Raw genomic sequence first — 24,722 nt, 5'->3', positions numbered from 1 at the left:
TTGATGATGGCCAATTCTCACTGATGTGAAGTGGTACCTCACTGTAGTTTTGATTTGCATTACTCTAATCATTAGTGTTGTTGAGCATCTTTTCATGTGCTTTTCGGCCATCTTAACTTGAATTTTCTTACTCTTTACAGTTAGGTCACCTCTCAGTGAAGCTTAGAAACTACCATATTTACATCAATTTTACAAATGACTAAGAAAGAAAAAAGCTGTCAGCCTATGGTGTGTAATTGATTGTAAACACTGATTACATTTAATTTTCTCTCCCCTCCCATCTTTTTTCTCCTCTCCCTTCCCTCTAGTTTGTGATTGGCACAATGGAAGAAGCTGGAATGTGCGGGCTTGGAGTGAAAGCGGATATGTTGCATAACTCTCAGTCCAATGATATTCTTCAACATCAAGACTCACACTGTGGTGGTACAAGTAACAAGCATTCCTTGGAAGAGGATGCACGCAGTGACTTTATAACAAAGGGCAGGAGTTTGGTGAGCCCGACATACTGCACACGAGAGTCACGGGAGGAAATTCCTGGGCAAGAGGCTCGAACAGATCCCCCTGATGGCCAGCAGGATTCAGAGCGCAGCAGGAACAAAGACAAAACCTTAGGTAACGGCCTCGTCGCCTCTGCTTGGGGCTGCGCGCTTCACGTATCGCTCCTGTGACCTGTGTTTCCAGCAGCACAGGCCTGATGAGTGAACATGGCCAGTGTTGAGAGCGATGTTGCTCAGCTAACACTTGGTCATTCTCAGCGAGGCAGGTGGCCTGTTGCTGCGGTGGCGTGCGGAGGCCAAGGTAGCAGAGGAGGAAGTAGCCAGGGATGGGCTTTCGTGGAAGAAATCTGGGGACAACTTGACAGAAGTAGTATTTTGGGTGGGGGCTGATGGGGCCCATGCTGCCTTGCTTGTAGGATGTCAGTTCCCCAACCAGGGGTTGAACTTATGCCCTTAGCAGTGAAAGTGGAGAGTCATAACCACTGGACCACCAGAGAGTTCCCACCCAGAAGTAGTATTTGACTTGCCTTGTTTGCATCTTTAATGTAGTCTGACCAAAATTCACTGTGAAAACTATAGATTTATTTGATCATTTTATTTTAAACCTAGTCACAAAACTTTAGAGGTGATGTAACATTAGGTGTAGTTCAGGAAGTGGGTTAAGACTGGGTTTTCAAGAATATGTTTTCTTTTTCCTGCTGTGTTTGAGATTTAGGACTAAGATTGTGGTATGGTAAATCCCATTAGGAAATCTGGTTTTCCCTTTTATTTTAAGGTTACTGGTTGTTCCTAAGTTTTTCATACTTGTTCTACCTGAGATTAACAGTGTTTTATTTGTTTGGTTTTCTATATGTTGAGTTGAGATGATCTTCCTTATTAAATCCATTTTTTGTTAACTTGGAGAACTTTAAAATTTGTAGAAATATGAAAAATAATATTAATTCCTTGCAAACAAGACAAATTTCTTCAAAATCAGCCACCCCAGTTAAACGTGTAAAAGCAGGAGGAGTCTTAGAAAGTTACATATCATGTTACCATATGACACAGCAGTTCTACCTCCAGTTATATTTCCAAGAGGGTTGAAAACGTGTGCACACAAAATCCTATCTTGGAGTACTTGAGTGCTCAGCCATAGAAAGGAATGTATCCTGATATACAAGTGGGTGAACCTTGAAGATAATAAGAGAAAGAAAACATATACAAATGGCCAAAAATTACACAGTTGCACTTAATATGAAATATCTAGAATTGGCAAATCCACAGAAACAGAAAGTAGAATAGTAGCTAACAGGGGCCTGGATGAGGGAGCCTGGTGAGTGACTGCTCATTGGCATGGGATTTCTTTTTGTGGTGATGAGAATGTCCTGAAATTAGACAGTGGTGATAGTTGTACAACTTTGTGATAATCCTTAATTGTTCACTTTAAAAGGGTGAATTTTATGGTCTGTGAATTGTATCTCAGAAAAAAACAGTGAATTTTCATAAAAATTGCAGGTTACCTTATTATTTCTAATTGTATTCAATAATCATATTTAGTCATTTCTTTAAAAATTCTTATTGATCTTGGGCCAAGTGAGAGAGGATTTATTACTAAAATTTTCTGTGGATAGGAAAGCATTCTGTTTTGAAGTTAGCCTGCTTGTTTTCATCATAGCAATCTGTACACCGTATATACCAAAGTCATGTTCAATAGACATAATATATTTTTCACCACACTACACAGCCTGTGGGGTCTTAGTTCCCCAAGCAGGGATTGAACCCATACCCCCTACAGTAGAAGCATGGAGTCTTAACCACTGGACCACCAGGCAAGTCCCCCACATATGTATTTTTAATGAAATACCCTTCAGGAAGAGTGAACATTTAAAAAAATAAAAATGGTACCTACTACCCAGCTGAAGAAAAAAAATGCATCACTTATTTTAAAACACCATTTGTCCCCTCCTATCTCAGCCACCTGCTTCTCCCTGCCACAGTCCTTAAAATAATACTGTGTTCAGCTCTTTTTCCCAAGGGAAGTGCCATCTTGACATCCTTTTTTTTTTTAATACTAAATTTGGTTAACACACGGAACATGCTTACTAAGTCATGAGAAGTTATTTAAATTGCTCAAAGGAAAAGATCTGTGTCACCAGTGATTATGAGTGTCTTAGGCAGAGAGTACCAGCCAAAATTCCCTTTGAACTTCCTTCTGTATTCGTACTTGGTCAGGAGGAAGCTTTTAAAAATATTTCGCCCTTTGTAACTTGCCCTTTGTCTTAACTTGGATATCAGTAGTTAAGCAAGGGAATTTTTAAGCCTCCAGCAAGTTCTTTTCACAGATAGCTCACAGTGTTATTGAGTGGAGAAATTTGGGGTAGAGATGGGGAGGAAGGGGTGCCTGCTGATCCAGATTTTAAAAATAGCTTTCTTAATTTAGCTAGTAAATCTCTTATTTCTAGCTATGGGCATAAATTATTTTACTCTGAATGTCAGAACATAGGATGTGCTACTTAGAATTTACAGGTTAGATTTGATCACATTCTTCTGGGACTTCTTTCTTATTTTTTTAATCACCAGGAAAAGAAGTCTTATTATTGATGCAAGCCCTAAACACTCTTTCAACTCCAGAAGAGAAGCTGGCAGCTCTCTGTAAGAAATATGCCGATCTTGTGAGTATTGAATCAAAGGGGTGAGGCCCATATAAAAAATAGCAAAATGTGTATGTGCTTGATAAGCTTTTTAAAATGATTTTGACATAACTTTAAATGTAAAAGTTGTATTTTACTCCATAATTGATGAGAATCTGATTTCTTGTGGCTTTTTTTGTTTGTTTGTTTATCTGACTTCATTCTATAAGAGAACACATTTATAGAGCATTCTAATGCTAAAGATACAGCATAGTGTGTTTTTTTTTTTGAGACTCAATCTTAGAGTATTTCTAAGTCTACCTTTCCATTCCTGTGTTGTGATATTTTAAATGCCAGTCATTGGAGGGTGTATTTAACTTTTTAAATACATTAAATACTTTTAATATGTTTAAAAGTTGTATTTAACTTTCTCCAAGGGAATTCTAGAGATAAAGGCTCTTAACCATTGGGATTGAAATAACTGTGAGTTAGGTGAGAGTCTACTAAAACAATACTGTGTCTCAGAAAATATTTATTTAGCATCCACTATGTGCCAGGCATTCCTTTTTCCATCTTTCAAAGAAATTAACCTCATTTGTTCTGCCCCTATGTTATTTTAAGTCACATTAATTCCCTTTGTAAAATTATGAAAGCACTCTCAATATGGAAACTCTGCTGTCCTTTTTAAGTTGAGGAATAGGAAAGCCATAAAACCCTTTGAAGTAAGGGCTGTGGGAAACTTTTAGAATGAGTGGGTCTAATATGGTAAATTACTATCTTTTGTGAAATACTTAGGTGAATTATCATGGACAATTTTTATACATTTTCATCTGTTGTTAAGGCAGTTATTCCATGTTGTAAACACTACTTTGTGTCAGTGACCAGCTTTGAAAATGAATTATTGCTCAAAGAATTATAGTTGTATTTATTTACAAATGAGTCTGTGTATGCCTCCACTTAGCTGGCATTCAGCAGTCTGGCACCTTCCATTCAGAGCAGCGGTAAACCCCACGCATCAATGAAAAGAGCCCAGAGCATTCACAGGTGTGAAGATTGCTGAAAACACAAGGAGGTCAGATTGCTGGCTTCAGGAACGTTGGTTGCGGAAGACGGTTCTGTTGGTTTTATCCACATGAAGAGAATCATGTGAGAAGTGGTAGAAAAAGAAGACAAAAAAGGGAAAAGAGTAAAAGAGAAAAAAGCAGCGTAGCAGATCAGCTACTTGACCCAGTGTTGGGACAACAGCAGAGAGTCACGCGTGGCTTAGCAGAAGGGGCGGTCTCGGCAGTCCTTCTGAGGCCCACACAGATGTTGGGGCTTCTGTTGTTGAAAAGCACATTGTTATTCTCTGGAGCCTGAGAGTCTGCATTTTAACAAGCTCCCACATGAGGGTGATGATGGTACTTTCAGCTTCTTGGGTAGCACTGCTTAAGTAGCAAGGGTCTAAGGTGTTTTCTTCGTGGCATTTGTTTTATGTGTGTGTGGTGGGGTGGCATGGTTAATTTTTTTAAAGCACCAGTAATGGCTACATTCATTTTGGGATGTGACACGTACGTAAATTTGGGGTGTTGCTCAGTGAGCAATCTCTCTTTGATTTAGATTTGTGCTGAACATATGAAGGATGAAATGTGTGCTGTTTTCAAAAAATGTTATCAAGCTTTGTTTCTTGGTACAAAACTCATTTTTTTAAAGAAGGTAGAGCATATAGATTATGCAGCAGTGAGACCATCAAGGGAGTAGCCTTTTTCCGAAGGATTACTCCAGAAACTTCCGTTTAGCCGTCACAGTCCTCTGTCGTTTTTGTCACAGCTTCATCTGACATCACTGGCGCTTGTGGCTGCCACGTTCACCAGATAACATGGGTTTATGAAATCGCCACATTTCGCTTGCCAAGCATGGGTCCTGTAACTTGGTCCTTAGTACATAATGGTGCTGTTCTTTCCTGTTCCTTAGTTCCGTAGATTACTGTAGCATAATAATAAATCTTGATTACCTGGTTGGGTAGGTATATCTTCTTCTCATCAGAAGTGTCGTGGATATTCTTGACACTTTACTTTCTATAAAATTTTAGATTCCTAGGAGCTTATTAGTTCCATGGGAAAAAACACCCCTTGGGGATTTTGAAGAGCATCTTATATAAACTATAGTTGCATTCAAGGAGAATTATACTATCTTTCAGAAATTAATGGAGCTTAAAAACTGGATATCCTTATGTGGAAAAAAATGAAATTAGATCCTTAAACACCATATGCAGTGATGAATTCCAAATGGATTAAGAACCTAAAATTTTAGATATTGTTTAGGTTTATTTAAATATGTTAACAGATGAATATTGTACCAAACTTGCAGTAAGAGGAGCATTTCTTATGACACAAAAAGCGCTGCTGGAGACATCTCAGCAATTGGCTCCACTGAAATGAAGACTTTCTCTTCATCAGAAGACACTTTCAAAGAGATGGAGAAGACACATCACGAACTGGGGAGAACATATTTTCAACCAATAATAACCAACAGAAGATTCTATGTCAGGAAGAGCTAGGGAAAATCTACAAATGAATATGATAAAGACAGTCAACCCAATGGAAAACTGGGCCAGACACGTGTAAGAGGTATTTCATAGAAGTGGGAAAACATCAAGATGTGACGATATCTTAACATAAAGGTACATAAATATACGAGGGATATTTGATCTTATGAATACTCAGAGAAATGCAAATCAAAGCCACAGCGAGATGCTACTTTATGTCCGTCATAAGTGGCATAAATGAAGAGTGGTGACTGATGTTTTAGAGAAGAAGGACATCTGTTTGATCTCTTATAAGCTGCTGGTGGGAGAGTAAATGTGCCAGCCGCTCTGGAAAGCAGCGCCGTTGTCATGTGCAACGAACGTTTAGAAATCATTTCCCCAAAACCCTAGTTCTAGGTTCGAACCCAGAAGAAATTCTTTGCGTGGTGTGTATTACACCAGGAGGCACATGTGTGAGGACATGCGAATTGTAATAGAACCTGGAAACCACCCAGATGCCTACTGACAAGAGACTGGGTCAACAAAGTGTGTTGTGTGCTGTATTTTTTTTTTTAGTGAAATATTATGCAACCTGTGGGCCAAAGCCTGCAAGGCTTGTTTTTGTACTGCCCACAAGCTAAGAATGGCTTAGTGTTGTTTAAAAGACAACGACAGCAAAACAGTCAAAGCCTAAAATATTTCCTTTCTGGCCACTTACAGAGTCTGTTTGCTGGTCCCTGCTACGTAGCTACATGCAAAGAATCGAGAGGAGTCCTGGCAGCATAATCTGTAGCTGTGCTGTCAGAAACAGTAGCCACTAGCCACATGTGGCCAGTTAAGCTTGAATTCATTTAAAGAAAAATTTAAAATGGGGTTTCTTGGTTGCAGTAGCAAATAAAGTCAAAAAAACTAAAATCAAAACGAGTTCTTTTAGGACACCACACGGATGACATAAAATACCAAGAATAGCAAAGGAAGGGACCCCAGGATTCAGGGTTGTGGTTACCTTGAATGGGGGAGGGCAAGGGGAGTTCCAGTTCTCAGTGGAGTTATTGATAGTGTCTGCAGATCTTGCTGCCCCCCCCCTTCCTGAGTAAGATTACGAGGGTATTTTACAAAAAATTATTTTCTGGTGGGAATTTCCATAAAGGTGTTTTTAATAGCTATAAGCATCTCGCCTGCAAGGATGCATGGTGTTTTGAGAGGCCACAAGGTGTCACTCTTGCTCTTGAAATAGTGACTCAGCATCCTTTCCTCCTTCAGTGATAGGTCAGTAAAGATGCCATCTTATCTGTTGGTGTTGGTTTAACCTTGAAACAGACACATTTGCTCTAAACCTACAAGTGAGAGGAGAGTGATTCCCCTTCCACTTGCAAGGAACACTGATTGCTGCTTATTAAGTTCTAATTTGGAGGATCAGTTTAATAAAGTAGCTTGAGTGTGTTTTTCAAGAAAGTAAAACGTTATGGTGTTGATTCCTCAAAAGTTGTCCAAAACATCATTTTTTGTTTTGTTTTTAATAAATAAGTGAAGGACTGAAGATTGTTTTTCTCCTACACTAAATCATTTGCTTGCTTTCTTATCATAATGAAAAGAGAGAAGGTTGGCAGGGTAGCATAGCACAAAACAATTTAAATAAAATATTACACTACAATACTGTGGGTTTTGGGAAATGTATTCCATGGTTCTTACTGGAATTCTTCCAGCCATCACTTAAAGGTTTTCACTGTATTTCCTAAATGTAAAGTGCTTGTTAATTTTAGCTGGAGGAGAGCAGGAACGTTCAGAAGCAAATGAAGATTCTGCAGAAGAAGCAAGCCCAGATCGTGAAAGAGAAAGTTCATTTGCAGAGTGAACACAGCAAGGCTATCTTGGCAAGAAGCAAGCTTGAGTCTCTTTGCAGGGAACTTCAGCGTCACAATAAGACGTTAAAGGTGAGTTGGTTCCTTTTTCTGTTTTTCAGGAGAGACCAACTTAGCTGAATATATAGTCACCGTGTATCCATTTGAACTTAATCCTTGTGTCTCCTTGGAGACAGCCATCATTCTGTTTTGCTTGGCCTGATGCTTCTTACCACACCTCGTACTTGCTCGTGGGGAATATAGATGAGGTTGATGTTTAGACCACAGCTTTCCTGCTAACAGCCATGGCTTCGAAAGCTCAAATTGCAGTTTCTGGCTGAGCACTGAAGTCATTTTTTAGCATGTGTGAAATGTGGACCAAAATGAGTAGGAGCAGACTTGAGGGAAGGGAAAGGCCCCATTGAGCTCCTCAAGGGCTGTTTACTGGCTGCATTGCCAGCTGCCCTTGCCCATTCCAGCTCCCCATTGACAAGTACTTTTAGAAGAATACTTACTCCTCGGTTGATTAAAAGCTGAGGCAGCGGGTACCCAAAAGGTAGTTGGCACCAACAAGGGAAGAAGAGAAAGGGGCAGGGACGCAGGTGGGCCTGTCCTCATGTGACTGAGTGGGATCGCTCATCAGACTCCCCCACCACGCCAGACACCCAAGGCCCTAGAACATAGGAGCCCTCAGGAAATGGACCTTCACCTGATGGGGGAACCATTAGTTTTTCTTTGTTTTTGAATCCTTGGATTTCAGTGTTTATGAAACTAGGTGGTATTTTCCCCGTAGCAGCAAGTTCACACTTTGGTTGGACTGATAACGCTGTAGACACATAGAGGTCTCTTAGCACTTGTATCTGAGCAAGAGTTGGGACTAAGCTTTTAAGATACACATTCCTTTTGCCCCTTGCTCTCTAGGGAGTAGAAGGGATAACCCCAAAAACAAGGTGCAAGAAGGGATTTCCCTCTTCAGGCTGATTTCAGCTGCTGCCCCGTGAGACCAGTGAGAGCAGGTATTTGGGAAGCCTGCGTGCAGGTAGCTGGCTGCCTGGGGAAGCTCCTTCTTCGTCTCTCAGCACAGTGGGCTTTAGATGGCCACAGAGCACTTTAGAGCAGGGCAGCCTTGTGTCTCTGATTATCTGTTTAGGAGAACCTGGTTGCTTTCAAATGAGAGCGTTCCGGTCATAAATAAAGGGAAGGAATTCCAGTTTAGAAGCACCACTTCAGGGCAGCAAGCAGTGAACCCCCATGGCAGCAGTGTCTTTTGTGAGTATCTTATGTCTAGGTCTGTACCATTAACAGAAATTTTTTGGGGTAATAAGGAAGAAAATATGCAGCAGGCCAGAGAGGAGGAAGAAAGACGGAAAGAAGCCACTGCACACTTCCAAATCACTTTGAATGAAATCCAGGCACAGCTGGAGCAACATGACATGCACAACGCCAAGCTCCGCCAGGAGAACATCGAGCTGGGCGAGAAGCTGAAGAAGCTCATTGAGCAGTACGCGCTGCGGGAGGAGGTAGGGGCGATCAGGTGTTTAGGGGACGTTAGCGGGGACTGTCCCCTGTCACGATGAACCAAAACCATTCACTGAAACACTCATTCTGGGGTGTTTTAGAACCTTTGTGTATGTGTAGTGGAATCCTTTCCTCACAGGATTCTTAGGGATGGCCCAGAAGTCATTGGATTTGGGTCTGTGAAGCAATTTCTTGGAGACTGTTAAGCACAACTTGTCTTCCATGTGATTCTGGAAGATTATGACTTGGGCATAGATTTTTCCCACCTTATCTAGACTAAAAATGAGTAAGTAACCTGGCCCCCAAATACGCTGTATTTTAGACATCTGTAATAATCTATATGGTCTACACTACCATTGCATCCTGGAGAAGGAAATGGCAACCCACTCCAGTGTTCTTGCCTGGAGAATCCCCATGGACAGCAGAGCTGGTGGGCCACAGTCCATGGGGTCACAGAGTCGGACATGACTGAGTGACTAAGCACCATTGCATTATACCTGTGTTTCAATTTTTTTTAAGTGAGGGTTTTACACCATTTGGAGGAGGAAAAAAAGAACCTGTTTCTAAACTTTTTTACACCTAGTTGAAGTAAAAAATTTACTGGAAGAATCTCTGGCTGCTTATCTTGGTCACTGGCCTCCAAACTAAGACTTATACAAGCTAGTTGGGAAGTCTGGGTATGGTGTCTAGATTAAATGCAAATAGATGATCATGTGCTTTTTAAAATTCCTCCCTTTTAGAGGTCAAATGAGTAGGAATAAAGGGTTAGGTTTTTTAAATGAAAGATACCCTGCCTTTTAAGTTAGTAAAACATTGTTCTCTTATGTGTGTTGTATCATTTACACAGATAGATTAAAAGACCTGATTTTAAAAACAGAGATCGTGGCATCTCTTTGGGTTATTTTATCCAATTTTCAAGGCAAATTTTAGATTCTATTAATTTAGTTTTACATATGGCCCTTCAAAAACTTAAGTTTTTTAAAAGGTTTTCTATCACTTTCGATGCTTTTTGCTTACCTTTTTTATTCTTATCATTATGGAAAATTACAAAGAAAAGTAGAGACTGTATCACCTGGTGTTAGCAGATGAAACTATAGTTTCAGCTATATTCCCATCACTTCCTCCTGGGTTATTAGGAAGCAAATCCAAGGTATCAGTCCATTCATGTATATTTGCGGGTGGACCTCATCAAGATGAAGGAGTCGTTTTTAGGTGTGACTACCATACTGTATTCACACCTAAAAAATTAACAGTACTTATATAATATTAAAATCTAGTCATCATTTAAATTTTTCTGGTTGTCTCCGTCCTTTTTTAAAAAAAGAAAAACAAGCTATTTGAATCAAGATCCAAATAAAACCCATCTCTTTTACTGTTGATGTGTCTCAGATCTCTAAGATAAAGATTTCCTTTTCTCTTTTTTTAAGTTCTTAGTGTGTTTATTTAAGAAACATTTTTGTCCTAGAGAATAAACTTTCTATTAGATTATAAAGCTCTCACTTTTCTTAAAATTATTCTTTTCGTTTTGTTGTTTAATATGACAATGATATAGAAAATCTGCAAGCTATGGATATTTAAATCACATTACTGTGAGCCTTATTCAAGTATTACTGAATGTTCTTTCCTTGGTCAGAGAGGGATGTTCTGATGACTTTATCATACATAAATAACCACTAAATACTTCCACTTGGAAATAATAATAGCCTTTTGCCAAATGTATCTGGTAAGTGGCAAGTACCAAGCACTTTACACAGTACCACCGTTGCATTATGGGTATGGCTCCCCCCAGAGAGGCGAGGATTTGATTGGTGCCGTTCCTCCTGTAACAGCATGCTGCCTCCAACTGAGAAATTGGGAAATTTTAATGGGGAGAAGAAACTATCCAGGAATTACGTGTATGATGGATGAGTTTAACAGTTTGATCTCCTTAGCCATCTTTTTCTTGATACAGTTTGAGCTTCATTTTCACCTTAGTGCTGAAATAGGAGGTACAGGGCAGCTACTGAGGCACCGATGGGCCATCTCCAGAGGGAGGCAGGTTGAGCACAGGCTTCTGCCAGCACAGCTCTCAGACAGGCACCCACTGGTGTTAGCCCTGGCAGGAAAAGCAGCCTCACGAGTGAGGTCTTGTAACTTGTCTCATGTGTCCTCGTCATTCTGTCCCTCTTCTCATTAAGTGACGGAAGAAATTGTCCTTTCCCCATAGCACATTGATAAAGTATTCAAACATAAGGAACTGCAGCAACAACTTGTGGATGCCAAACTGCAGCAGACGACACAGCTGATAAAAGAAGCTGATGAGAAACATCAGAGAGAGAGAGAGTTTGTAAGTGCTATTTCTTAAAAAAAGAAATGATGACCAAAATTGTGACCAAAGCCATTCTGCGTTTCAGGTAGCGCTAGGTTTTGCTAATTCTTTTCTTCTAGATTATAAAGGGCACGTGTGTTAGAAAGCATTAGCCTTTTCTTTCTATTCAACTTTACATACAGAAGATACACTGGAGGAATTAGACCAACTTAGTGCAAAGACCTGCATTCGTTGCACTTTTCTGTGCTTGGAATATTTATTTCACCTTTTAGATAATGCCTACCAAGTTTACGGATTATACCAGTATTTAGCACATTATATTCAAGAATTCAGTTTAATAGCAAGCTTTACAAACATGGGTGTCCTATTGATACATACTGTTAGATTTTGTTTCCAAACAGGTAAGTTGAAACTAGGGAAATTGTTTATTCTACTATACTTTTCTGATAAAAATTTAACACAATTCTCTATACCCTAATCACTCAGCATTATTCCCAGAATATGTACTCAGATTATGTTATCTGTCAGTAATTGTGAGTACAGTGGAATCTCATTGGGTATATATACTTAATACATGAAAATTCAACTTTACCTGCTTAACCAAAAAATAAAGACAAAGTCAGAAGTGGTTACAGTAATGAAAAGTGTCCCATGTAGCTTTCATTCAAGTCCCTTAGGCCCCAAGGTGAGCCAAATATGAAGACTCAGATCCCAATGGGGCCTCATGATGAGAACATGTCATGCTGAATGCAAGTCTAGGGTTAAGAGAGATGTATTTTTTGCACAGCGTCTCCTTTCACATGAACTGACAGGGCCATCCTATGCATAATTGAAGAGACAGTTGTCATTTCCCCAGTTGGAGTAGAAATGTCATACATGCACACACGATACATGTATTTCTGGTTGGTTTTAAAGACTTTTCAAGACTAATGGACTAAGTGTGACATTTTACTTCAGGAACTGAATTTCACAGCTGCCTGCTACTATGTAATTTCATTATATAATTTTCTTAAACTCAAGTATATAAATTAAAGCTTCCATTCTATTAGTCTCCCCCACTTAAAAAAAAAAGTGATCAGAAACCAGTTCTCTGATTTCATTGTTTTTGCTCCCTACCCTCTCACTCTGACTCATCTTGCCTCTCGTGGAGCAGAAAGGCTTTCTAATTTTTCTTTTTTCCCATACTGTATGGCATATGGGATCTTAGTTCCCTGACCAGGGATCAAACCTGTGTCCCTCATGGTGGAAGCACAGTGTCTTAACCACTGCACTGCCAGGGAAGTTCCAGGGAGACTTTCTGAATGACTCAGATAATGTCAAGATTCCCACCCATATTTTCTGCTAATATTAGACTTCTAATTGTTTTCATCTAAAAAAATACAATTTAACCCTGAGTTTTATGAACTTAGGCCTCACAGGTACTTTCTCTAAGGAATAAAACTGTTATTCCTACATTTATGATTAATGTGACAGATTATTTCATTCATAGATGTAGTGATATCAACTTTTTTATGATTTAACATCTCATGGTTCTTGCTAAAATAATGAAGAATTAAGCCCAACTATCTGGACATTGGGCCTTGTAGTCATCTTTTAATTACTATTAGTATTTTGCCAGAATGTTTCTGTTTTCTAGTTATTAAAAGAAGCAACAGAATCAAGACACAAATATGAACAAATGAAACAACAAGAAATACAACTAAAACAGCAGGTAACTTGACGGCAGGGGTGGTAGAATTTGTAAGGGAAAAAAAAAATCTATGGTTCCTTTGAAATGTACCTTGAATCTCGTCTCAGATGCTTTTGCTTGTTCCCAGCAGACCTGAGAGTGGGTCACACGTCCCTCTTGGAGTTTTCCTCTTCATTTAGGGTGACCCCCTCAACCTGACCTGCCTAGGACCTTCTTGGTTTAAAGTCCTGAGTCCCAGGAACCAGGCAGATGGGACAGTTGGTCCCACTGTCTGCAGGGTCCTAACTATAGTCACCATGCTATGTGAGATCTCCGGTACTTACCTCCTTTCTCCTCACCCTCTGCCTCTGGCAACCACCATTCTATTCTGTTTCTTTGTGTTTCACTTTGTAAGATTCTACATGTGAGTGAGATCATACAGTATCTAGTATTGTCTTTGTGTCTCACTTATTTCACTTAGCATAATGCCCTCAGAGTCCATCTGTGTGGTCACAAATTGTAAGATTTTCTTCTTTCTTATGGCTGCATAATATTCTGTTGTGTATATATACCACATATTTTAAAAAATTTTCTTTTTGACTGTGCCACATGGCATGCAGGATCTTAGTTCCTTGACCAAGGTTGCAATCCATCCCCCCTGCAATGGAAGCACAGTCTCAACTCCCGGACTTCAGGGGAAGTCCGTATACCACAGCCTCTATACATTTGTCTGTTGATAGGACACTTCGGTTTCTTTCACACCTTGGCAGTTGTGGATAACACAGAGCAGGAACACGAGAGTACAGATCCCTGAGATCCTCTTTTTCATTTCTTTACACACCTAGAGGCAGAATTTCTGCATCAGTGAAAGCTCTGTTTTTAAGTTTTTGAGGAGCCTCTTCACTGTTTTCTGTGGTGGCCGCACCAGTGTAATCACTGACAGTGCACAAGAGCTCTTTTTTCGCTACACTCTCACCCGTACTTGTTATCTCTTGCCTTTTTTGTTTTAGCCAATCTGACAGGTGGTTTTGATTTGTATTTCCCCGATGACTTGTGATAATTGAGCATCTTTTCATGTACTTGTTGGCCATTTGTATGTCTTTGGGAAAATGTCTATTCAAGTCCTCTGCTGGTTTTTTAATTAGATTTTTACAAATTTTAATTAATTGTTTTTGCTGTTGAATTGTATGAGTGTCTTACATATTTTGGATATTAATCCTTTATCAGATATATGTGGTTTGCAGATATTTTCTCCCATTCTGTATGTTGCCTTTCCACTTTGTGGATTGTTTTTTTGTATAGAAGCTTTTTAGTTCAGCGTAGTCCCATGTGTTGATTTTTGCTTTGGTTGCTCTTGCTTTTGGTGTCTTATCCAAAAAATCATTGCCAAAACCATTGTCAAGGAGCTTTTTACCTATGTTTTCTTCTAGGAGTTTACAGTTTAAAATCTTTTTAAGTTCTTAACCTATTTCAAGTTAATTTTTGTGAATGGTATGAGATAACAGCCTAGTTTCATTCTTCTGCATATGGTTATCCAATTTTCCCAATACCTTTTATTGAAGATACTTTCCTTTTCCCATTGAGTATTCTTGGTTCCCTTGTCAAATATTATTAACTGTATTTGTGAGGGTTTATTTTGGGGCACTCAATTTTTTTATTTTTTGTGGCTCTATACAAATTCTAGGATTATTTTTTCTATTTCTTTGGAAAATGCCATTGGAATCTTGATAGGGCTTTGACTAGTATAAACATTTTTAATGATATTGACTCTTCTAATCCATGAACACAGAGTATCTTTCCACTTATTTTTGTCTTGAATTTATTTCTTTTTTCTTTTTCAGATGTTTTGTTAGTGTATAGAAACACAACTGATTTCTGTATATTGATTTTGTGTTCTGAAACCTTACTGAATTTATTCTACCAGTTTTTTGGTGGGGTCTTCAGGATTTTCTGTATATGAGATCATGTCATCAGCAAAGAGTTTTGCTTCTTCCTTTCTGATTTGTATGCTGTTTATTTTTTGTCTAATTGTGCAGGCTAGGAGTTTCACTATTGTGTTGAACAGAAGTGGTGATAGTGAGCATCTTTGTCTTATTCCTGATTTTAGAGGGAAAGCTTTCAACCTTTCACTGACTCTTGAGTATAATGTTAGCTGTGGTATGTCACATATGACCTTCTTTGTACCTAGTTTGTTGAAATTTTTTATTTTCTTTTTCCGTACCACACAGCTTGTAGAATCTTAGTTTCCTGACCAGGAATTGCATCAGTACCCTCAGCAATGAAAGCACAGGGTCCTAACCACTGAACTGCCAAGGAATTTCCCATTGAGCTTTTTTTGTTGTTGTTGAGCATTTTTATCATGAATGGTGTTGAGTTTTACCAAATGCATTTCCTGCATCTGTTGAGATGATCATATGATTTTTGTCTTTCATTCTATTCTGTTGATTTGCCTATTTGAACCATCCTTGTAGTTTTCTTATCTGGCCTGTCCTATCTTTTGGTACCAGGGCAATGCTGACCTTGTAGAATGAGTTTTAGTATTTAGAAGGGAATGAGTATTCCCTTCTCTTTACTTTTTGAGAAGAGTTTGATAAGAATTGGTATTAGTTCTTTCAGTGTTTGGTAGAATTTACCCATGAAGCTGTCTGGGCTTTTAGGCTTTTCTTTTTTGCCTCCCCACTTTTTAATCCAGACCCCTTAGGTTTGTTCTAATGCAGTCTTTCTCTGTGGGTGCCTTGTGTGGAAGAAGGGTAACAGATGCTTCCTCCCTACTCAAAAAAGAGGTGCAGGAAGGAATTCCCATGTCTTTACAGACAGGTGAAATTAGGTATTTGTAGCAATAATTCATCCTTTCTCAGAAAAGGTTAGCTAGATGATGAAAAATGTATTACTCATTTTGAAAGTTTATCATGTAACAAGTTTCTTTAATGTATGAACTCTAGACTCATTCTAAAATGCAGACTGGCCTGAATCTTTATGAATACATCTTTCTTTTTTTAAATTGTTTATTTATTTATGGATGCACTGCGTCTGCATTGCTGCACTCAGGCTTTCTCTAGTTGCGGCAAGCAGGGGCTGCTCTTCATTGCGGATTCTCTTGTTGTGGAGTACAGGCTCTAGGTGCCTGGGCTCAGCTGCCCCATGGCATGTTTCTGGAGCAGGGATTGCTCCCGTGACCCTTGCGTTAGCAGGAGGATTCTTGACCACTCTAGGGAAGCCCTGAACACATCTTTTGAGTGCTCTTGGTCTTTGGGCATGTTTTACAATGTGGTGACACTCATTTCCTGCAAAGCTAGCCTAACTTAAAGTGACAGTTGGAGAAGTCTTTTGAACTTTCCACCATAAATTATTGTGCTACAATGCTTCTAGGAAATTTGAACCCCTTATTAGCCCTATAAAGTCAGTTGTCCATGTAAATGGAGAAGAGAATCGATGTGGAAAACATATAAAAAGTCTATATATGGCTTCAGAAAATGGACTTTAATGCAAGGCCCCAGGGGGCCCTTCTGCCGAGTTCACAGCAGTTCAAGTTCTATTGAACTCTTAGGAGTGCAGCTTCTCTTGTCTCCTGAGTAATGTTATTTGATCATTACTGTTTCCTTTGCTGCCACCTCTTCCTTTTCTGCTCCCTAAATATGCGGTTCTTCCCAAGAGTCAATCTTGTCCTCTGTTCTTGTTTGCCATGTCCGTTTCCAGGCTTTGTTGATGAACTCTTCATCATATTGGTGTGTTTTGACCACTGTTTTGTAATCTAGGCTCCTACGTCCAAGATGGTAGTTGTCACATACTGATTACCCAGAGGGGGGCAGCATTGAACTCTGATGGGGCAGTTCACCCGCATGTCCCATATTTGATAAAAACAGACCATTCTAAGAATCTCCCTCAAGTGCCAGGACTGCTCTGTCCACCCGCCCGAGCCTCATCGCCGTTCCCGACTCCAGGCCAGCAGCCCAGAGACTCTGTCACTGTGCGCCCCTCTATGAGCTGCTCTGTGCGGAAATCCTCTGTGCTCTTCTCTTGGCCCTGAAATTTCTATTCGTTCTGGCCCGTGGCCTCACCCTTCCCCAGGCACGCTTTGACTGTCTTATCATCACCTCCTCTGGCCTGGTGCCACTGGTAGCTTCGCTTTTGGTCTGCATCTCCTCAGCCAGCAGAGCTGGCCTCTTGCTACCAGCCTCCCCGCTCCGTCTCGGAACATTGCCCCTCCCCTCCCTGGTCACGGCTTCTCTCTGCTGCTATGGACACGGCACTGCTGAAAGTGGAAAGGCGTTGCTGATACTGCTTCTTGGCCTCTGGTGGTCTTTTATTCTCTTCTGCTTTCTTTGTATGTATTGTGTGATCTTGAGCAAAGCACTTTATGCCTCTGGGCCTGTTTACTCATCCTAAACTAATGCAGTTATGTTAGGTGGACTCTTAGGGTTCCTTCCTTGTCTGAAATGAAAAAATTCAGCCTGCCCTTGAGACCTAGCTCTGGCCTCAGCCACAAGCAACAATTTTTTTCTGACCCTTCCTGTGCCTTCTCCAACCCCGGCTTCTGTGAATTCCTGTCCTGTGGGAGGAAAAAGTGACTCGTGTTCCACATTTTGCTTTCCTTGTCAGTTGGTGTTATTTTCCCAGCTAGAATAAAAATTCCTTCAGGGTTGGAGTTAAAAGAAATATTGATGTTTCTACCTCTTTTATCTTTTTTTCTCTTAACTGTACTCCCACTGAATTCTTCTCTCCCAACCAAACCAGTTCTTTGGTTTCTGTTTCATTTTCTTGCCTACGTTAAAAAAGAGATATCTCTGAAATCAAGCTAAGAACTATGCAGGTGGTATTGCAAAAGAATGATCTTTTTCCAAGGATCAGTTTTTCAAATATAAGGAAAGGAGGTATTTGATAAAGGATTTGTTGTATGAAATTTAAAAGCTATTCCACATCCTTCAGTTTTTATTATAATTGGTGGAATGGAGCTAATATTTGTATATTTTAAACACTTAAAATATAAAGATGGTGAGATCAACATAACCTCCTTAAGTTTCAGTGCATTTCGGTAGGTTTTTAGAACTGCAGCCATTGATGTCTGGGATTGAGGATTGGGTGTGCATCTATTCTTATTTCTGTCACTGAGAACAGGTAACTAATGTTTAACCATGTTATGTTCTTTTTGAAAGTCTGAGATTTTAAGTCATTTACCTAGAAGTCTAAATTTTTCATACTTGTTTTCTGTAGCTTTCTCTTTATATGGATAAGTTTGAAGAATTCCAGACTACCATGGCAAAAAGCAATGAACTGTTTACAACCTTCCGGCAGGAAATGGAAAAGGTATTTCCCTATTTTAAGTGGAGTATTTGCCTAGAAGTGACTTGACATAATAAGCCGTTTGAAGCATCCCCTTGGCTTGGGTGTATTCCTGTTTTTACCGTGCTCTCTTCATCTCTTCCGATCCTCCGGTGGCGGCATATCCTGTCACTTTGCTCTCAGTAGTACCACATGTAGCTAGTGCTCTCTAGGCCACCAAAGTTAACTCCTCATTGAATACAATTTGTTCTTAGCAATAAAGTGGTTTATTTTTTGTTGTGTCTGTTGTATTGGCTTCAGGTGATACCCGCAACCCTCCCCCAGTCCTTTTCACAAAGCATGGTGTCCTTGAAGATTAAATTATTTAATGATAAGCCAAGCCCAGAACGCTAGCTATGTATTTTGATTGGTTGATAATCATTGGTATTTCTACCTTTTTAGGTTTCTTTTTTTCTTTTATACTCCCACTGAATTCTTTCTCCCTCCACCAGAGTGATTTTTGGGGCTCTGGTTCTTTTTCCTGCCTACAGTAAGGAGACCTGTATCCTGGATATTAAACTAAGACCCAGTGTCTACACCTGTGCCCACGTGTCCATCCTTATACCGGGGGCTTTTAGGGATGGAAGCATAGGGGGAGATGGTGGTAGCAGGACCATGGCCCTGGGCTGAAGGTCCACACTGTGTGACTGGAGGCGAGTTCTGTGGCCTTTCTCTGCCTTCCTCCTTACAAATAACAAAAATGCTTGCCCTTCATAAAGTGGCATATTTCAGGCAGTGCTTGGCGGGGCAAGGGCTCTAGTGACCCCCTTCAGACATCAGGGGAACCCAGAGACTGCGGCCAGAGGCATGGGAATGGTGGAGGGGGGTGCGGTTGTCCTTATGCCAGCTCGTTGGCACCAGAGTGAAATCTCGTCCTGAATTTCTGAAAACTGGGCTCTGGCGGTGTTCATTAAGAACATTCCTCTGATTTTTGGATCCATTTTATTTTTAGCAAAACCTGAAGCAGTGAGTCGTAGTTGTATTAGGGAAGCTGGTTAATGACTTTCCCCTGGTCCCCGGTCCCCTCTGCTGCTTCTGGTTCCCAGACGGCTGCAGCCTCTGAGGTTGGGGCGGAGGCAAGTTCTCCATCTTGGGGAGGAGGGGGAACCTCATTCCTTCCAAGAATCACATGAAGTTGTTAATGCACAGAAAATTCAGGAACAGATGTTTTTGGTACAACTTGGGAAGGAGGATGGTTGCTCTTGGCCCAAGCGAGCGCTCAGAGTGTGCTGGCGGGCAGCTTCCACCAGGTGTCGCTGCCTCTGAAAAATGAGGAGCTGAGATGTGTTTTTCTCATTGTATGAACCCCTCTTTGGCCACCGCCACCCTGGGAGTTGGAGAGATGAGCTCTACCCACCCCCGGCACTGCACCCAGCGGTACTCTGGGGCAGGCAGGGGGATGATGGGGGCAGGGAGGACCAGTCAGGGCTTGGGGTTGGCTGTAGAGATAAGGAATGGCACTTTGAATTTAAATTTGCAATTGTGTCAATTCACAGATGACAAAGAAAATTAAAAAACTGGAAAAAGAAACAATCATATGGCGGACCAAGTGGGAAAAGAATAACAAAGCACTTCTGCAAATGGCTGAAGAGGTAAGTGGCTTCCCGCGAGGAGGGTGTGATCTTAGCTCAGGTTAGGGAAACGCCACCTTGCGACACTGCTGTCACAGTTGGGGACTGGCCAGAGCTGGGCAGAGATGGGTGGTGTGTGCAGTCTGTCCCATCAGGAGCTAGGCTGTAGGGAGGACCCTGAGTGAGGTGTTGGGTTTCCTGCCTCCCAGCCTGCTGGGATCCCCAGCTTCTAAGACCTGAGTTGTTGGGCTCCAGCAAGTTTGATTGACTTGGTGTGGGGGTCAGGGAATCTGCCTTTTTGCCAGGCGCCCACCTGGCTGGGTCAGGTTTCTCAGTGGGAGCACAGGCCACCAACTTGGGTACCTATCTCTACCTTAAGTCCATACAAAAAAGCAGCATAATACTTTCTGCCAGTCTTACAAAGCTGAGGTTTGCAAACACGAAATAACACACCCTGAATCTTGTTCTCATCTGAGGATTGGTAAAATGAGAGAAATAATGTGGAAATGAGTTCTGTTTTTAGGCAAGCCCTTAGTTTATCTGCTAGTCTTTAGTGGTGAGTATCTTGAATTTCCTTATTAATTTATCAGTACAAAATGTTATTAAAGGTAGACTTTGGTTCTTTTTTTTTTTTTTACTTTGCTTCTTTTTAAGAAACATGACAGAGGGATTTTCATTTTGTCACATCAGAAGCACGTTAACTGGTGTCCATAGTTAAGTGTGCAGAACTCAGCTAGCTGGATGTTAGGAAGTGTTTGAAGAAATTGAACATGTTCAGGTGACCCAACAAGTGGCTCAAAAGACTTAATTTGTTGTGTCCAGTAATGTAATTCATATTCAGTTAGGTTAAATAAACCCTCCCTTTTCTCCTCTTTATAGAAAACTGTCCGAGATAAAGAGTACAAAGCCTTTCAAATAAAACTGGAACGGCTGGAGAAGCTGTGCCGGGCTCTGCAGACAGAGAGGAACGAGCTCAACGAGAAGGTGGAGGTGTTGAAGGAGCAGGTGTCTGGGAGGGCAGCAGGCAGAGGCCCAGCGCCACCCGAGGCCCAGCCCTGCACCACCTTGGCTTTGCCAGAGGAGTCTGGTGCCACCTGGCAAAGTGCCGCCCGGGTTATCCCTGATGCCGGGTCCCTGGGAGCCGGGCCCGGCATCGAGTCAGTTGACTGAGACCAAGTATGATCACTGTACTGAGAGCTCTATTTTGTGTATAACTTCCTCTGTTAGTAGTAACTTGGTTTTGTGGTGAAAATTTTCTTACTTTTTCTACCATATCTGTATTTTCTTAGAACTACTGGACTTAAGTGGTACAGGAGGCTGCTTGGCAGGTTTGAATAGTTTTACTCTACATTTTCCTCAGCCGTGTTGCACATCTGCCTCGTTCCCCTTCATCAGAATGCATGTGCTCACTGCCTTTTTCCCTCTCCCTTGCTCCTTGCACAGAATTTTGTCTGAATTAAAATTTCATTCACCAGGGCTGACCATTACAAGGGAACTTTGTTCTGATAATGGTTCCTTCTTTTTTTTGGCTGTGCTTTGTGGCCTCTGGGATCTTAGTTCCCCAACCAGGGATTGAACTTGTACCCTCAGCAATGAAGGCACCGTGTCCTAACCACTGGACCGCCAGTGAACTCCCTGATAATGGTTCCTTGATGTGAAAACAATATTCATTTAAATACCCACCCCTCCCTGTGAATATAACTCAAAAAAAAAAAAGGAAAATCAAGATGATTCAGTTCAGTTGCGTCCTACTCTTTCCGACCCCATGGACTGTAGCACGCAAGGCCTCCCTGTCCATCTAAATGCCAATAAAACTGAAAGCTTGGGTCAGAAACAAGCACAGCATATTTGATTCAAATTAGCTTTTTGATATATCACTTGACAAATTGAGATGTCCGCAAGCCTAGAGTTTGTTTTGGCAGAACATGTACATAGAGGTATAATTTAAACAAAGTAGTATATATAGGCAAATCATTGGAGAAACAGGCTTACTGTTCATGTGAGTAAAAAATCGTCCCATCACTGTTTTCAGGTTAGAAGCGCCTGGTTGGACCACCTGAAAGCCTACAGTGTGGGGAGCCTGGTGGTTTGCTTTTCAGTTGGGATTTTGGGTGCACATCCTCCACTTCCCATGGAGATTACCACTGACAGTCCTTTGTCAGTTTAAGACAATGAGGGTAAAACCATTGTGTAGCTTTTCTTAAGCAGAAGTCCCTCCACTACTTTCTGGCTACTTGAAAGTCGGTGTCCAACTATTCTGAGTCCAACAAGTACAGTTCTCCAGGGTTTTTAAAAGGGAATTTTAATTATGATCATGCTAGCTGAAACTGATTTTATTTCATGTCTAAAACAGAAAGACTGGAACCAGCGTTTTTAACTTAAAGGAAATGTGGCGGAGAGCTAAGTAGCCAGGATCTATTTATTACTTATGCTTTCAGTCTGTTTCTCACCCTTTTCTTAGTTTTTATTCTTTTTTATGGAAAAACAAAACAGTATTATCAAGGTGTCTACACTTGGAATGGGGGACTTCGGAAATGCAGCACATCACTTTTGGATTTGTTCTTTTATAACTTTCCTTTGTTCTTCACACTGTCAAATGTGGTCGAGTTTATACACATCATTAACCAGGCTGCACTGACAAAGAGTTTGACTTTGTCCCTGGTATAATTTCCATTGAAATACTTTATGAAATAAAAAGGTTCTACTAGAACTGATGTTAGCACATTCCACTGAGCAAAACTATCAAACCGACACTTCTTGAATTGCTTACTGGACTGAACAAACTCTTCTGTCCAGTTAGAAGGGTTTTTCTCTTTGTTAAAGTTTTATTTGTCCTGTCACATTCGTGGTCTAAACTGGGTTGAAAGAATTGAAAATTGTCGGCAACAGCACCTGGAGTGGAGGATTACATCTAAGCTTCCACCATTGGTCATGTTAAGCAAAGGGCCAGACAGTGGAGGAAAAGAAACCCACTGTTATCTAATTACTGTCAAAATGAGTTGGAAGCAAAAACAAACATCTTTCTCCAACAGCCTTTTATAACTATCACCTTTGGCTACTAAATGAAATATTGGACTCATTTCCCTGAGAGGAAATGGAGGTATCTATCAGAAATATACTCTACTGTAAAATTAGTACTAATGATCCCATTTCACAAGCGCTCTGCTGGATGTACAGCTCTTACTGTCTTAAGCCATTTGTGTAGCCCGCCACGTTTCTTTGTGGTGCTTGTCCAGTGTGGAAGATCGTAAAGCTCGGACCTGTTGCATATTTCCAAGGGCTTTATAAAGCGACGTGATTAACAGTACTTGGCCTGCTGCTTTTGGCTTGCTATGTATTTTTAGCTAGATGCTCTCATGGTGTTTAAAGGACATGGATTCTGTCTTGGGTGCATTTGGTATCCTTTCAGAATCTTTCCTCTCATTACCCTGTGAATAAATACGAATGGGACCCTCTGAGAAAGACACGCTCCTAAGGCAATCACCTCGCCAGCCCAGCATTGTGGCTTTGTAGCACGCTCCATTTCTACCACATTCTAGAACACAGATGCTACTAAGGCTGGCCCAGGAAAGATTAAATGTCAAATTTGCTTCAACTGCATTTGTTGCACCATCATGGAATCTTGATGTGTATTATTTATAGTGGCAGGAGACTCCAAGGAATAGAGAAAACTTGGGTCTTGGATAATGGACCATTTCATCCTCAGACTTGTAGGAGTACATTTCTTGGTCTTGAGACCAGTATTTTTTTAGTTATGTATGCAACTGCCTTTATTACACCTGGTTATCAATTCAATTCTCAGGTGTTGCAGAAAAATCTACCTCTTTCAGACTGTAGATGGAAATAACTGTGAAAAAATGATGCAGATATCTTCTAGTTTGTGCTAAACACACTGCTTTATTTTTACAGCCCACGTCTTTCATGAGGATATGAATTGTTTAAGAGGCAGTCTTGTTTTGCTTTTCAAAGACATTTTGTAGAGATTTTTCACTAATGTGAATCTGATTTTATCTACTCAATTCTGTATAGATTAAGTAAATATGTATGATAAATTTAACAGCTTCTGTGTATTTTGTTGCCTGTGTGACCTTAATGTCTATCAAATCCAAAGACAGTTGTAGATACTGTCCTTGTGCCTTAAAAGGTAGCTTCATTATTGTATGACTTAAAAAAGGGCTGGTACCCCAGCCACTCTGGCTGGGGACAGAAAACAAGTTTTATGTAGCCAAACATGTTAGGACTTTTTTTTTAACCTCTAAAACAAGAGGACTAGGAAAATTCTGCACTGTAGCTGTCGTCAAAGCTTTAAAAATCCCAAAGGACTATGTATTTCTTCAGTTTGGCCAACTCTTAGCACATTCCAAGGTGTTACTTATCTGACTAGCAGAGTGTATGTACACAGAGGCACATCGGAAAGACCTTAGTTGATGGTGAGCAAAAGTATTTAAGCACACACACACAAAAATGAAAATAATAAGGATTTAAGCACAATCATAAATATAAGGAGTTGGCAAGCTTTTTCTGTAAGTCAAAAGTACTTTAGGATTAGTGTGCTGCTTTTTTCCCAAACAACCTTTAAAAATCAATGTAGAGAATTCCCTGGCAGTTCAGTGGTTAAGACTCAGCACTTTCACCGCCTGGGGCCGATTTAATCCCGAACTAGGATTGCCTTGCTCAGTTCAGTCGCTCAGTCGTGTCTGACTCTTTGCGACCCCATGAACTGCAGCACGCCAGGCCTCCCTGTCCATCACCAACTCCCAGAGTTCACCCAAACTCACGTTCATCAAGTCGGTGATGCCATCCAGCCATCTCATCTTCTGTCGTCCCCTTCTCCTCCTGCCCCCAATCCCTCCCAGGGATTTTGCCTTGTGGTACGGCAAAAAA

General features: G+C 40.7%; 1 protein-coding gene across 1 annotated transcript; it reads left to right on the top strand.

Annotated features, from left to right (window-relative positions):
* The first annotated feature begins 312 nt into the window (after nucleotides 1-312).
* On the top strand, nucleotides 313-23,895 carry TXLNG (taxilin gamma). The gene is made up of 9 exons (XM_040266558.1): nucleotides 313-612; nucleotides 3,057-3,148; nucleotides 7,376-7,546; nucleotides 8,779-8,973; nucleotides 11,178-11,297; nucleotides 12,916-12,990; nucleotides 18,160-18,252; nucleotides 19,764-19,859; nucleotides 20,718-23,895. The coding sequence occupies exons 1-9, from the start codon at nucleotides 324-326 to the stop codon at nucleotides 21,006-21,008; spliced, it is 1,422 nt and encodes a 473-aa protein (XP_040122492.1). The 5' UTR covers nucleotides 313-323; the 3' UTR covers nucleotides 21,009-23,895.
* The last annotated feature ends 827 nt before the right edge of the window (nucleotides 23,896-24,722 follow it).

Source organism: Oryx dammah, unplaced genomic scaffold, assembly GCF_014754425.2.
Source record: "Oryx dammah isolate SB20612 unplaced genomic scaffold, SCBI_Odam_1.1 HiC_scaffold_23, whole genome shotgun sequence".
In the NCBI taxonomy this organism is placed as follows: Eukaryota; Metazoa; Chordata; class Mammalia; order Artiodactyla; family Bovidae; genus Oryx; species Oryx dammah.
This window is presented reverse-complemented; position numbering and strand designations above follow the sequence as displayed.

What these genes read in the sequence shown, in the direction of transcription:
- TXLNG (XM_040266558.1), top strand. Translation starts at nt 324, where the DNA reads ATGGAAGAAGCTGGAATGTGCGGGCTTGGAGTGAAAGCGGATATGTTG. An exon ending in GTAAGAAATATGCCGATCTT is followed by an intron (nt 3,149 to 7,375) that starts GTGAGTATTGAA and finishes TGTTAATTTTAG; the next exon opens with CTGGAGGAGAGCAGGAACGT. An exon ending in AGTACGCGCTGCGGGAGGAG is followed by an intron (nt 8,974 to 11,177) that starts GTAGGGGCGATC and finishes CTTTCCCCATAG; the next exon opens with CACATTGATAAAGTATTCAA.